Source organism: Cydia amplana, chromosome 11 (genome assembly GCF_948474715.1).
Source record: "Cydia amplana chromosome 11, ilCydAmpl1.1, whole genome shotgun sequence".
Classification (NCBI taxonomy): domain Eukaryota; kingdom Metazoa; phylum Arthropoda; class Insecta; order Lepidoptera; family Tortricidae; genus Cydia; species Cydia amplana.
In genome coordinates, this window is record NC_086079.1 from 517319 (window position 1) to 531614 (window position 14296).

General features: G+C 38.1%; 2 protein-coding genes across 2 annotated transcripts in view; both read left to right on the plus strand.

Annotated features, from left to right (window-relative positions):
* The window catches only part of LOC134652291 (uncharacterized), a 306378-nt gene that overhangs the window by 31508 nt on the left and 260574 nt on the right, over positions 1–14296 (plus strand). The window lies entirely within an intron of this gene.
* LOC134652364 (uncharacterized) lies at positions 9548–11141 on the plus strand. The gene is made up of 2 exons (XM_063507537.1): positions 9548–10428; positions 10704–11141. The coding sequence occupies exons 1-2, from the start codon at positions 9622–9624 to the stop codon at positions 11118–11120; spliced, it is 1224 nt and encodes a 407-aa protein (XP_063363607.1). The 5' UTR covers positions 9548–9621; the 3' UTR covers positions 11121–11141.

Genomic DNA, 14296 nt, shown 5'->3' on the forward strand with positions numbered 1-14296 from the left:
CAGCTTTTTGATGGTTGCGCAGCTCCAGGCTTGATTCAGGCCTCGCTGTGACCAGCATGCACACCGCCATCAGCACCAGCAGAGTGTTTGAAACCATTTTGATTCAGTAGCTACGAATGAAAAGAGATAAAATATTAAATTCAGTCATAAAACAGGCGCTTTATCCCTGGAAAGAATGCACAAGAGAAGTATAAAAATGCACAAAATAATTAATTTAAATATTCAATACTTACATAGAGTACGGAGGGTCACGGGTCACAGTTTTCCTGTGGGCGCACGTGTCCACTCAGTGGCGGTCGGTGGGTTTATGAATATCGAGGAAGGTTTGGGGGACATTATATAGTAGCCTGCTGATATCAGCGGCCGCAAATTGAACGATCCAATGACGCAAAGTAAGGAAAATTTATTAGGCAATAATCCTGAAATTAAATTAATAAATAATCACCATATATGGTTAAATCGCGAACGGTTCATACTCTTGCGTCACCCATTAGAAATAATGCCGATAACATTGTAATAATAGGCAACTATTCCTGTGGTTTGCCTAAAACCCTGACGTCAACCGAATTTCACCATATTTTTATGCCATAATTAAATAAATGTTACCATGCTGTTTGTTTTCAAACTAAAGTTGGCTTCGTACCTAATGTAGCTAATACAAAGTGCATACGTTTTGACATGCTAACGTTTTCAAACTCCGTACAAGATTAACTTGCACGCCGACCAGGTGCAGAGGGCCTACCGCGAACCACGTTCGACGTGTTACCTCCCTGTCACACTTACGTACGAATTTACAAGTGCGACAGAGAGGCAACACGTCGAACGTGGTTCGCGGTAGGCGCTCAGCTCCGTGTCTTGGCCGCTACATCGAGCTACTGATAAAACAGCGGCGCACGTGACTCTCCAACGCTGCATGGAGCTCGCGGTCACACAATAGAACGAGGTGCAGCGACTGTGCTATTTTTGAAGAAAAAACCATGTATTTTACTCAGGCTTATCGACAGCGGCTTGGAGCCCCTCAGCGAACACGTCGCAACATACGAAAGTTCTGCCGTGATTTTGTTTTCAAAGGAGCGCATATAGTAACGGGGCGTAGCGATAATTTTTAATTATAACGACACATATAACGCAAACTGCGGCGGGAATACAGTCGAATTCCCGATGACATCATTGGGCTTTGCCACACATGTTCATGCCTAGCGATACATACGTTTTAACGATCGTTATCCTCATAACACAACGGGGTGATAAGTCAAATAATTATTTGACCTATACACGCGTTTAATCATTTGGTTAACAAGGAAAATTACACCGGCTGGGATTTACGAAATGACGTAGCAAAACGAACCCGTGCTAGTTTTTATAAAACCCAAGATAAGGTATTTGGGATAATTGGGTTGCTATATACGGCCACAGAAGAAAAGTAAAGTGTGATAGAGACAAACCAAAGAAAGTCTGCAGCGCTAGATTAAAAGTAGTTTTTAAAAATCAGTATGCGACAACACCACAGAAAATGGATTAAATAGTCTTGATACTTGTGAAATTTCTACCATATTTACCGTCTATGAAAAAATTAAGCTGTATGCACAGCTTAATTTTTATGGTAAAATAAATTTCATTCCAACAATAGATGTCACTATTAATATGTAGACATATACTAATATTGATAAATAATATTGGGAGAATGGGACATTTGGCTTCATCAAAATTAATAAGCTTTTGTAATATCCGCGACGGCGGTAAATAGGTACAGAGGGCCTACCGCGAACACCGAAGTTCTCAATATGCGAGCATCTTTCTCTTTTACTCCCATTAAGGCGTAATTAGATTGACAGAGAAATTGCCCGCAATTTGCGAACTAAAGTTTTCGGAAAAACGAAATAAACCATTAAAACAATAAACATATATATTAAAAATTAATTTTAGCTTTAACTAGTAGGTACCCATGCCGTGAGCATAAGCATGGAGGTTGTGGGTTCGAGCTCAAAACCCGGCTAGTACCAATGAGTTTCTCGAAATGTTAGAGGAAGTTCATAAGTATGCCTATACCTATTCATCATCATTGGCCTTTGCGTCTATTCCAGACGATTTATGGTGTAACGCCGGAGAAACACCTTTTTTGGTGGCTGAATAGACCGATGCGAGACCGACATGGTCTACCACAGGACTGACAAAGGAGATTTCCGGAAAACGGCACTGAGACGCCTTGTCGTCGCTTTTGCCTCTTGTCAGCGAGTGCGGCGAACCAGGTCTCATCACAAAACTTGCGACCCTCCACAACACGTTTGCGCCAATCCGTCCGCTGTTCTGCAAGCCTCTCCCAGTCTCGGTGGTCGATATGGAAGGCAATCATGTCCCTCTTTGCGCAATCTTTAAAGCGAAGCAATGGCCTCCCAACGCTACGCTACCTATTAGGTGTGTTCAATTTGCTGTGAAACCTTAGTCTAAACCAATATTATATTATCTAAGTAGGTACATATATGGTGAAGTATTAAGATGTTTCATTCCACTTACCCGTCATCAACTCCAAATTTTGTAAACATTGTCGTTTTTCAGCTTGAATCGCCTCGTGCTGACATTTTACAAGTGTAAAATTATTCGTCATGCGGAAAAGTAACTCCCGCACGCCGGTTTTGTAAGGTTTCACCATGTTTATTCCGTTCATCACAAAACACAATGAATATTTAAACGATTTTGACAAACACATACCATAGTGCATGACGTTTACTGACTGCTTAAAAAACATTGCCATATGTAGTTTTTTAATTCGATGTCAAATTATTGCGCTGCAGACTTTCTTTGGTTTGTCTCTAACGCTTTTCGCTAACACTTTTGCTGCTGCCTTATTCTCGCCGTCCGAGGGTCCGAGCAAGACGGTGGCGGATGCCACACGGCTTTCATAATGTAAATAATGTTTGTGCAACATTACAGCAGCGATGTGTCTCGAGCGTTGCGACACATTGCAGCATACAGAGCACACATCAGACGTTTGTACTTGCTGCTGAGGCAGCCTAACGTTACTATCATTGCCGGCATGACGACGGATCGTATAGTAAAGACATGTTCACGTCATAGTATCTTAACCTACGCAACACACGTGTACGTTTACGATAACTAGACATACACACACATACACACATACAAGGAAAACGTGCTATGATCTCTATATTCGTCACGAACGTTTCTAGATTAAGAAATGTGAGTCTCAGAGGTCTGAGAGCAGGTGAGCTGTGCTCAGGTACGTTAGATTGTTGTGTAGAAGCTGACACTAGCCTAGGATCGACGTTACGTTACTAGAAGTCTAAGTTTTGCGCCGCGTCGTTCATGGGCTGTGCGGCTGTGATTTTCTTACATTCCTGCTGCAACACCTGCAAGTCTTCTGCAGAGATTTATGTCTAGAACTTATCCAGGAGCGTGCCGGGAGGCTAGCGAGTATCGTTTGTAGTGAAAAAATTCAAGTGCATTTTGAGTCAAATGCATCGTAGTGCATCGGGTTAACATTGCAATGGCAAAATTCGTAGTCACACCTGAAACTGCATCTAGGCATTATAGACCGCACAGTCCTGTGTTCCCCACTGTATTATTATTAGTTCAACCCAAAATTTCCAGAAGGTACAATCCACCCTATCTGCTATGACCTTGAGTATACAGAAACGCTTGAGGGGGGATTTAAATCTTATCGAGGCAGTGGAGTAGGGTTGGAGCCGGTGTAGCTTTATTTGACGTTGTATAATACGTATGCCTACTTGAATAATAAGCTATCTTTATGGGTCAATTTCACCAAACGAGCATTTTTGTCTAATTCCCATGGAATTTTGAAATACCAACATTACACAAAAAAAAATATGCTGATAATTTGATAAAAAATATAATAAATATTAATTTTCTTATGGGGTAAAAATATTCATAAAACTATAAAAGTTATTTCAATTTAAAAGTTTGGTCAGGGCACGGGAATTAGTGTGTCCATGGGAATTAGATTTTACTAGCACGTAAATTAGAACATAGCACAGGAATTGTTTTCTTAACTTATTTTGGTAGTTAAAACTATTATTTATGTATATTTTAATCTACAATAATATACTTCGACCATACTGAAGTGGCATCGAATATTTACCTTCTTTAATTTTAGTTTCGGACGACAAATCTACGAAAGTATGATACACTAAAAACTACGTATTTGACTAATCGTTTCCTTGATTTTAATGGCAACTAATCTCTCTTTCTTAGTAAAATATACATATTTCAAAACAATACTTTGAGTAGTTGCGTAAACTTGTCCGCCTTACATACAAAACTATTCATTAAAAAGTGTCATTATGTATCTGCATGTAGATAGGTACAAGGTGTATGATCTGGTATATGGCCGTATAGGAAATGATACTAAGAAATAAATAGGGGCACAGAGAGAAGAAGTTATTGTGTAAGTTAATCTGAAGAAATCGAATATGCTGCCTTCATAAATTCATAACACAAAAAATTGTTTGACCACATATGAGGTAAGGTGGGGTAAAACTATCACCGGGGTAAGACTATCACAGACAGACAGACATGACGAATCCATAAGGGTTCCGTTTTTTGCCATTTGGCTACGGAACCCTAATAAGGTATCTAATAGTATTACGGTTTTAATACCCCCTGGCACTGATTAAAATAACCGACTTGGTCTTGATCTCAAAACTTTTTTATAGTAGAAGAACTGCGTTGCGAGACTTGCATCTTTTTACATGTAATGTTTTTGATAGGATCCCATCTCTTTTTGTAGGCTGTCCTTCTTTTCAGGTAATCATACCCATACCATACTGATACTATGTATACACATATATCATAACTATACACATCTTTATACATACTCACATCGTACATCGTAGTGTACCTTTACTTTCCCTACTAGTTGTAAGAACTAAAAGGTAAATTTGTTATCGCATATATTTCTAGGATTACAAACTTATTTATGCAGTTATTAGATCTTTAGAACATGACTAATATTGCAGTATTACGTTTCAAATTTGGAACTTGTGGGTATGCTAGAAGTACCTTAGAATAATGATGATCGTGAGTGATTGTGTCAGTGACAAAACTAAGGGATTATAAAGTGCATTAATTCTTAGACTACATGTTCAAATTAAATGTTATTTTGATAGAATGTTATTGAGATTTGATGGTACGGCCGTGCCACTTTGTTTTGCTCGACTTGGCGGCGGCACTGCCGTGCCCCCAGATCCTTTGTCCTTCCCCGGGCCTCAAACTATCTCCATGCCAAATATCATCAAAATAATATTGGTTCAGCGGTTTAAGCATGACGAGATAACAGACAGACAGACAGAGATACTTTCGCATTTATAATATAGTAAGAATAGGATATATTAAATTTTTCTTGTATTAGAAAAGCTAATTTATAACAACTAATCTATTAAACGAGCAATTCTTGTATATATTTCGGGGATCACGGAAACGGCTCTAACGATTTCGATGAAATTTGATCATATATGAGGGTTTTCTGGGGTGAAAAATCGATCTAGCTAGGTGTTATCTCTGGAAACACGCGCATTTTTGAGTTTTTAGGTAGGTATATGTTTTCCAAGCAAAGCTCAGTCTCCCAGATATTTAAACTTTATACGGCATACGCTGTCAGCTGTCAAATTTACAAAAAAAAACATTGCAAATTTGACTCATTTTGTTTCATGTAACCTTAGGTACAGGTATTATAATATGTAATCATTCCAGAAATAGTTTTATGTTTATATAATATTTTAATGTTATAATATGATCAATGAATAAGGTAAGGTGGGGCAAGACTAACAGTACAAGGATTCCATACAAGTGATAGTCTTACCCCGGTGTCGTCTTACCCCACCTTACCTTACGTATTAAAATTGCCCGGGTTATTCGGGTCCACCCTGTATGTACTATAATACTTATACTAAAAAACCGTTCACAGATTTTTGTGCATTCTTTAAGATTTCCTTAAATGTAAAATAAAAAGATATACTTCATATTATTATTACATATAATATATATTCAATGCCAATATATATATGTAATAATAATATGATGTAAACATTGCCAATTAACTTACAGTGCCCCCAATAAAAGATTTGTTGACAATATATGTAATACTTTCTAATTCCCGTGCCACTTAATCAGCTGTTTTAGGTAAATATGCTATGGGAATTAGGGCACGAAAATTAGAATTCGTAATAAAAAAATTCGCCAAAAATTTAATTCGTTTTTGACCAAACTGTTATGTTATCTCTTACATAAAGATACATAAAGGGCTCCTAAATATGACAATTGTTATTGAAAAGCTATGTGGAAAATAAAATTTATAAGGGGCATCGAAATTAGAAAAAAATTGTCGCCCACCCGGCTTCCGAAATACTTACGCGATTTGCTCGAACACGCCGCGGCTTGACTTACATCCGCTTGCTTTGAGAGACAGCCGAATACTGCCAGTACAGGTGAGGCGGGATACGAGGCGGTTCAAATACAAACGTCGGCTGTCAGAGCCCTTTGAGTTTTGCCAACGAAATTGTACTCGCGCGCTCGGACAAAATTTAAACATCGATCACGAGTTATTTACCACAATGAAGCTAATAGTGTATGTGCTCAGTGATAGTAAATATCATCTAGTTTAAGTATTTGACACTAAATTAGTGATACTAATGTAGAATTTTTCGTAGGATTTTTCATTATGCTCAAAAGTCGATTCCGGACAGGGCACGGGAGTAGTAATTTGAGCCTTTAGGTATTTTTAAGTGTACTCTAAAAACCAACTAATCAGTGAATTCATATGGAACTCGGTGTGAAAGGGTGACTTCTTTATGTAAAAAAAAAATGGTAAGTATTATCTGATGCTAACCCGCGATTTTCATCACGGACAGAAAAAAAATCGTGTTCAGAAATTGACCCTTATCTCTATTTACTTATTCCTTTGAATTCCTCAACATTGGAATATAGCAAAATTAAGTACCTACATAGTTAGTTCCTAAAGATACGCAATCTTATGTTGCATACTAAACTATTCAATGTCGATTTAGACGCTACCGTAAACGGCCTTTGTAATTATACTTCGATTTATTACCTGAGATACTTTAGGCAGGCGTGGCTCACTCCGCCACTACAAGTACCTACAAGTAGGTACATGCGGGCCATGCGGCCCACACCAATTTTGGTGTCTGGCCATAGTAGTTGCCACGCACTGCTACGGAACGGGGATACCTGCTCGCGCTTATCATATCTGTCGTAATCTCGTAATAGACGCGTTTTGTTAGAGAGTGAATCTTCTGTAGGTACCTAGTAGCACAGAATAAATAATAGTACTAAGTACAGAAGACTCACTCTCTAACAAAACGCGTCTATTACGATCAGCACAGATATGGCCGCTAGGTGGCGACAGAGCCACGCGCGGCTTATGGCTTTCCCCAAAATTGGGGCCGAACGGACGATGTACTTTTAGCTACCTGTAGCAAAGCGACGAAATCGCGGAGTGAGACACGCCTGCTAGTAGGTACTATTATTTATTATGTGCCTTAGATCGCTGGCACTCAGTCGACTACGTGTCCACTTGCGTGTAGGATAAGCGTCGGAGCTGGCTGAATGGTGTCAATCGATTGACACCTTTTAGCTCTAAAAGGATCCCCCGGCTCGAGTTGCATTGCATCGTCACCTTCGCACGACGAACGAATTTAAACACGCATTTAGGATCCGTAACAAGGGAAATCCATTTTTGTGGCCAGTTTTAAGTTATAACACAAACTTTTAATATGTGGTAAAACTCGTGGGTTAATTTCATACCTCGGTTACGCTCTAAAGCATAAAAACGATAAAATAATGTAATAAAATGTCAGAAATTTGGGTACTGACCAAATTTTCGATTTTTTAAAGGAATTAATTTCCTTTTTCATTAACGCAGCTAAGTATATAACAAAATAAGTTTTTTATTTCTCAATATACATACATACAGTCAGTCATACTTACAAACTAAACACACACAACTTACTAACTAAACATTGCTGCCGCTCCTAGACGCTACCGGTGCAAAAGTGCCCATAATACTCGCGGCATTGCCGCGCTTGATGGCTATGGATAGCCTTTGCACCATAACAAATAGGTATATTGCTATATATGTATAAGCATATGGCGAGCGGCCCATATCACCATATTTCAAATATGCCAATTTGTTGGTTACATCTTGTACGCTATTTAAAAACAAATAGCTCATATCAAAAGTCATTGGTTTATAAAGAAATTTAATGAAAATATCCCATTAAATACACAACTATGAGTTGTGTATAGATGGCAGCACCAGTCTCTCCCGCTATATCGTAGTTCCGTAAGGAATTCGTACACGAGGTGCGAGCACGTATTGCTTGCCCTTAGTGTTGGTCAAAGACGCCTAGTCTTAGTAAGATGGCATATAGTCGAAAAATTGGGATCGGTTACGCCGTGGCGGGGTGGCCTAGGGGATTCAAAGCGTTAGCCCGGATTGCTAAAAAACGTCGGTTCAAGTCCGGCCTTCACCACTGGAGGGCTTCGTCACTTTTTCTTTAATAGGGTATTTGATTGTATTTCAAATTAATTATCTTACACCATGCATGAAATAAAGCACCAGAAAATTACTAGAGAAACGTAGACATCAGTTATACGAGATTAAGACACAATTTCCTTTTTTTAAACCCTTATAAAACTATAATTTGATTGTGACGTCACATGCTAGAGTTTCATATAAATGCCATAGTAGCAAAATCGTTTTGACAGTTCGAAAACTAAACCGATTTGAATAGTAGCCAAATACCCTATATTTGACATTTATTTCAGTTTATGATCGCAATAAATAATTCACAATATTTACTAGTGTCTTATACTCTTTAATTAAGAGATTATTTTACATCAATGTCAACTACTACGCAAAAAAACTCCAAGTAACAATATACGATGGGTAAATAACAACGTATCTGTAATAAGAATCAAGACAATATGGTCCTTATAGTTGTTATGTTAAAGTAGTGGGTATTGTGCGTAATGAAGTTTTATTGAATAACAGGCACTAGGACAACGCTACCTCAGATCACGGTGACGGTTCATTTAGCTAAATTACTTAAAGGTCTATGCATAGCGATTGGCTAAATACGATAGGCACTTTTTCGGGGACAAAAGCGTCCGACTAAAGTGTTATCGATATCGATAGCAAGCAATTTCAAAATCATAATAACAAATTTAATCGATATCATATTTATCTATTTGCAAACCTCTTTGACTTACTAACCTCCCGACTGAAAAGCGTTATATCACGTTATATTCATATTTAAATAACAATACAGTACGGATATGATGGTCGTTTTTGTCTACGTGACAGCGTGATGAAACGGTGTCCATCACTTTCTATGCCGCGGTGTTAAAAAGTTACAGTTATTTTATCACGTGGATCAAGCCATCCATAATACGCCTGCAGGTCATTAGTTTTGTTGGTATTAAACAAAAATATATATAACTGCAAAACAACGCATGTGAAGCTGCCTTTATATCGTGGTCCGTATATAAGAGAACGACTATTCCGTCGACTCAATAAGTCTATCACTAGTGCTCGAGTTCTTCAACTAAAATAAAGCGTTTATCAAAATGGAAGCACCGGAAAAATGCTGCGACACCCAATTCAAAGTTCTATCCTCTGGCGACTATATTCTACCGCCGCCGTTACAAGCATCTATTGACAAAATAGTAGAAAAAGAAGGATATATATCTCACAAAACTATCAACAGGTCAATCTCGACCAGCGGTGGCAACTTTTTGGCAGAACTGTACGAAGTTGACATTAAAGGAACTACTGCGGACGAGGATAAAGAGACCAATATTTTTATTAAAAATAAAATGGATGACATACAAATGACTATTCTTGATATTGCAGAATGTTACAACATGGAGAATTTCTTTTACAGACACCTCTCAATATTGTACGATGATATACAAAACAAAGCCAATATTCCTGTTGGAGAAAGATACAATATGGTCAAAAGTTACGATGCCACGAATCCGAACACTATAATTCTGGAAAATCTTGCTAAAAAGGGCTTCACGACGGTTCATCGAATGGAGGTCGTTCCTCTTAAGTTTGCACAACTCTCTGTTCAGCAGCTGGCCAGGTTCCACGGCTTGTCCTGGGTCTTGGAAAAACAGCATCCTGAATACTTCAAAAAGAAAATTAGGCCTTTGAAAGCGACATATCAATTTAACGATGATTACCAAAAGTTCATTGACAGTATGAGCACGTATACGGATAAATGTGTGGATATGGATAAACAAGTTAGATTAAACAATTTCAAACCCGTCGTTATGGAAACCGTGAAAAAGAATTACTTTGAAAATGCTGGGAGTAGATGCTGTTTATGCCATGGTGACTACAGAGCTAACAATATTCTTATGAAAAAAGTAAGTGTTATTTATTATTGTAATCAATGTAATCTATTTATCATACTGTGGTATAGTAACGCATTACCAATTAAAATATATCTTTAAATGTGGCAAGATGCGGAAACGGTCAATGAAGTCAATCGAATTTGAAATTTAATGAATTGCAATAAAGTTATCATTACAACTAGGTACCTACTCAAAAATTACGTAGGTATCGTTTCGTAGGTACAGTCTCTATTGTAGTTTTAAGTATTTGTTATAAACGGTAAACCAATATAAATATTATATTGCAGGATGGCGATAATATAACTGAAGTCATACCAGTGGACTATCAGTTGCTGTACTACGGGTGTCCTGTCCTGGACTTCATCTATTTCATCTTCCCTTGCACCGACCAAGAGTTTAGAAGAAAACATCTTGATGATCTGAAAGATCTGTATTACGAAAGTTTAAGAAAGTTCCTTAAGTATTTTAACATGGAAGTTGAGTCAGTGTACCCACGGCGTGAATTTGAAACAGAGTACAAGAAGAGACTAGATTGTGGTCTAGCATTTGGTCTTCTGTTAACTCCTGTACTGTTTACTAATGATGATGACATCCCTGACTTTGCTAAAGATAATATTGGAAAAATTTCTGTCACTCCAGATCCAAAAATGGATGAAAGGATTAGAGGTCTTGTAGGTGATTTCCAAAAGTGGGGTATTTTGTAAGGAAATTTACTTGTTAATTTAATCGTATTAACTGAATCTTTTTGTGGCATTGTATTGTTTTAAGAAGATCATTCTAAGAGTTAACGGACTGTAGGTAGCTAAAAATCTGTTTTTAAGTAAACTTCGGCATTGGCTGACGGACAAATGTTTTTATAACTTTTTAACTTGTAATAAAACCATTTGACATCTGTAATTTGTTTCGACATTGAATTTATTTATATTTGGTTTTTGCAATTGTACCATATTGTTTGAAATGTTAAATATGTAATGTAAGTGCATGTATAGGTAGTCTTATAATGATAAATGCTAGATTGGAAGTAAATTTTGTTTGCCTACAATCTCAGGGAGATGTGATGTTTGGTCTAAAATGCATAATTATCATCACCTAATTTATGTACCACATTTTTTGCAAATAAAATATATAAATCTATTTATTTCTATTTAATAGTATTATGACACGTTAGTGTACAAAATAACAACTGGTGAAATAACACATGCCATAAAATATGTACAAAAGTGAATTTTATCCCTTTCAGAGAACTCTTCCTTTGAGCAACTAAGGGAGATTGAAAAAAAAAAAAAATAACTCCGCATAAAGTTTTTATATCGCTTTTATGACGTGAGTGACATGACAAAGGATTCGCACTTCGCTGTAAAGTTAGCACTTGATTTGTTAGCATTTGGCATAGCATACTTAACCTAAAATTCTTACGAAGGTTGTTTACACTGAAATATTAATAAAATAATCAACATAGGTATATTTTAAACAAAACATGATATACCAAAATAAAATAATTTTCGCGTTTTCCCAGAGATAAGATCTAGATCGATTTATCGCCCCCGAAAACCCCCATATAGCAAATTTCATCGAAATCGTTAGAGCCGTCTCCGAGATCCCCAAAATATATAATTACCTATGCAAGAATTGCTCGTTAAAAGGTATAAGATATGATTATGGCAGCGGAGAGAAAAATAATTGTCTACCTAAGTAAGATTATCATTAGCCACCCCAACCGGTCTTGCGAATCATATACCTATGTATTATTCATATCATACTTTTAAGGATCAGAATAGAAAACCGCACAAAACCAATCAACAAATTTATTTTTAAACGAATAAAAGTTACAAGTTAGGTCTTAACTAAATGTCCTAAGTCTAACACTAAGCTACGAATAAATATTCTAAGTGAATGGATGAACCGATCCCTATCAAGCGCGACGCCGAAGTGAGTGTCCGTGCTCCGGAGCAACTTCCATCTCCCCTAGTCAGGCCGGTGCGTGGTGGCGCGATGTGACGTCAGCGTGGCGAACAGGACAGACGATCGTGCCTTTTCACTCCCTCCTAGGGCTCATGGGAAGGCCTCGGTAATACGGCCGTTCCTGACTGCGAGACGTCCTCGGCCGCTCCATCTTCTAGACTCTAGAGGACTGTTGTCATCATTGCTCTTCGGCTGAAAATAAATTTACAAAAATTATTAGCCCTTGAGCATAGAGTAAAATTGCACTCCGTTCTTGCAAAATCTTGCATGATAATGTTCGTGCGCATTAAACACCATGATGCAAGATAACCTTTCACATGTGCACTCACTCCTGCTTCGTCAAATGTAATACATGAAATTAATTCAATCATACTTCAATACATACTTCCACTGTCACATTTCTACGTACATACGTACGTTCTTTAACAAATACCCATAGGCCTCAAAATAAATCTATACCATGGTCTGCCACGACTACACGTCGCATAGTCTACCTGCGAGACTCTGCCAGCCGTTAATAGCAATACAAATTATTGCTATCTGCCGCAACCCTAAGGTCGCACTGCCACCCACAAGAGTGCAGTCTGCCGGCCAAAGTAAATCATGTACATACGATGAAATGTGATCACACTGCAATACAACTCATTGATGCAGTCTGCCAGGCCTGAGCCCACACTGCCACCCATTAGGTGCAGTCTGCCGGCCAACAAGCCGTAGGTACCACACCAGGTACCGTTATCTGTCTTGAACAAATTCACTGCAACTCATCTCGCACGTCCGTCACAAAACCGTTTTACATAGTCCGAAGTGACCTTCTGCAACAATCAAGAGGCAAAAATAAACAAAGAGAACAATAGTTAACTCACTTTCTAAAACATATTGCGCATGTCTTGGGAGTCCCAACTCCACGCCACGGAACCATCTATTGCAGCTCGTCTATTCTGTTCAAATGAGCCTGACAGCAGCTTTAAGCTCACGTCGATGGTGAGGTAAAAACCAAGGTTACTATATATGGACCTTTTATACCGGATTCCAATTTACCAGTAAGTACTTTGCGCTCATTCGATGACAAAATTAAGCGATGTGGCTGCTTGCAACCCTCATGAGCATTGCAACCTCATCCTGCTGCCTTTGCCATGCAGCCAGCCGACCGCTAACGCGTTGCCTCCTACACACCATTAACGCCTCGCGATTCCCGTTAGTGTTATTTAGAGCAACGTCACGGATTAAAGTAGCGTCTATCCCCATTGGCAATTTGAGAGGTGAAACATTGCGTTTTTAATCAAATTAAGAATAAGTTCGACTCGTCATACAGCATCGGACCACTCGGCGCCTTTGTTATATTCCTTCTACCCTAATCAAATTCTGAATAATGCACCACCTGACCAATTCGTGGTGCATTTCAAGTATGTATAATGAAATGCGTTTTACAATCTAATGCAGCAGCTACCCAACTAAAACTTCAAATATTCGTGTTCGATCATTAACTATAAGAAAAAGTGTGCCAAACAACGATATTGCACTTGAAAATGAGCGTTATAGGTCATCATCACCTGGTCTTTATACAATGAATCGAAAAGGCAATATTTGACTCTTTTTAGGACTCGGCCGTACCTGACCTCTACTAATAATTTGTCTTAAATACTCAATCTCTGTAGCTAGAAAATGACATTTTTTTTTCCTTGATAGAAAATCCAGTGTTTGTTAATGTCTCTAACACCTGACACAACACAGGGATAAACTTTTATCTACAGTTTCAGATAAAATCAACACATCGCCGATGTAAATAAGGACCTTTCCACTCTCGATATATGGCTTAAGTGCATGTTTCCGAAATGATTTTTGGTAGAAGGTGCATTTGCCAGTCCACAAGGAATCTTTAAGTTATCAAAATGATTGATGATTCAGGATCTATCTT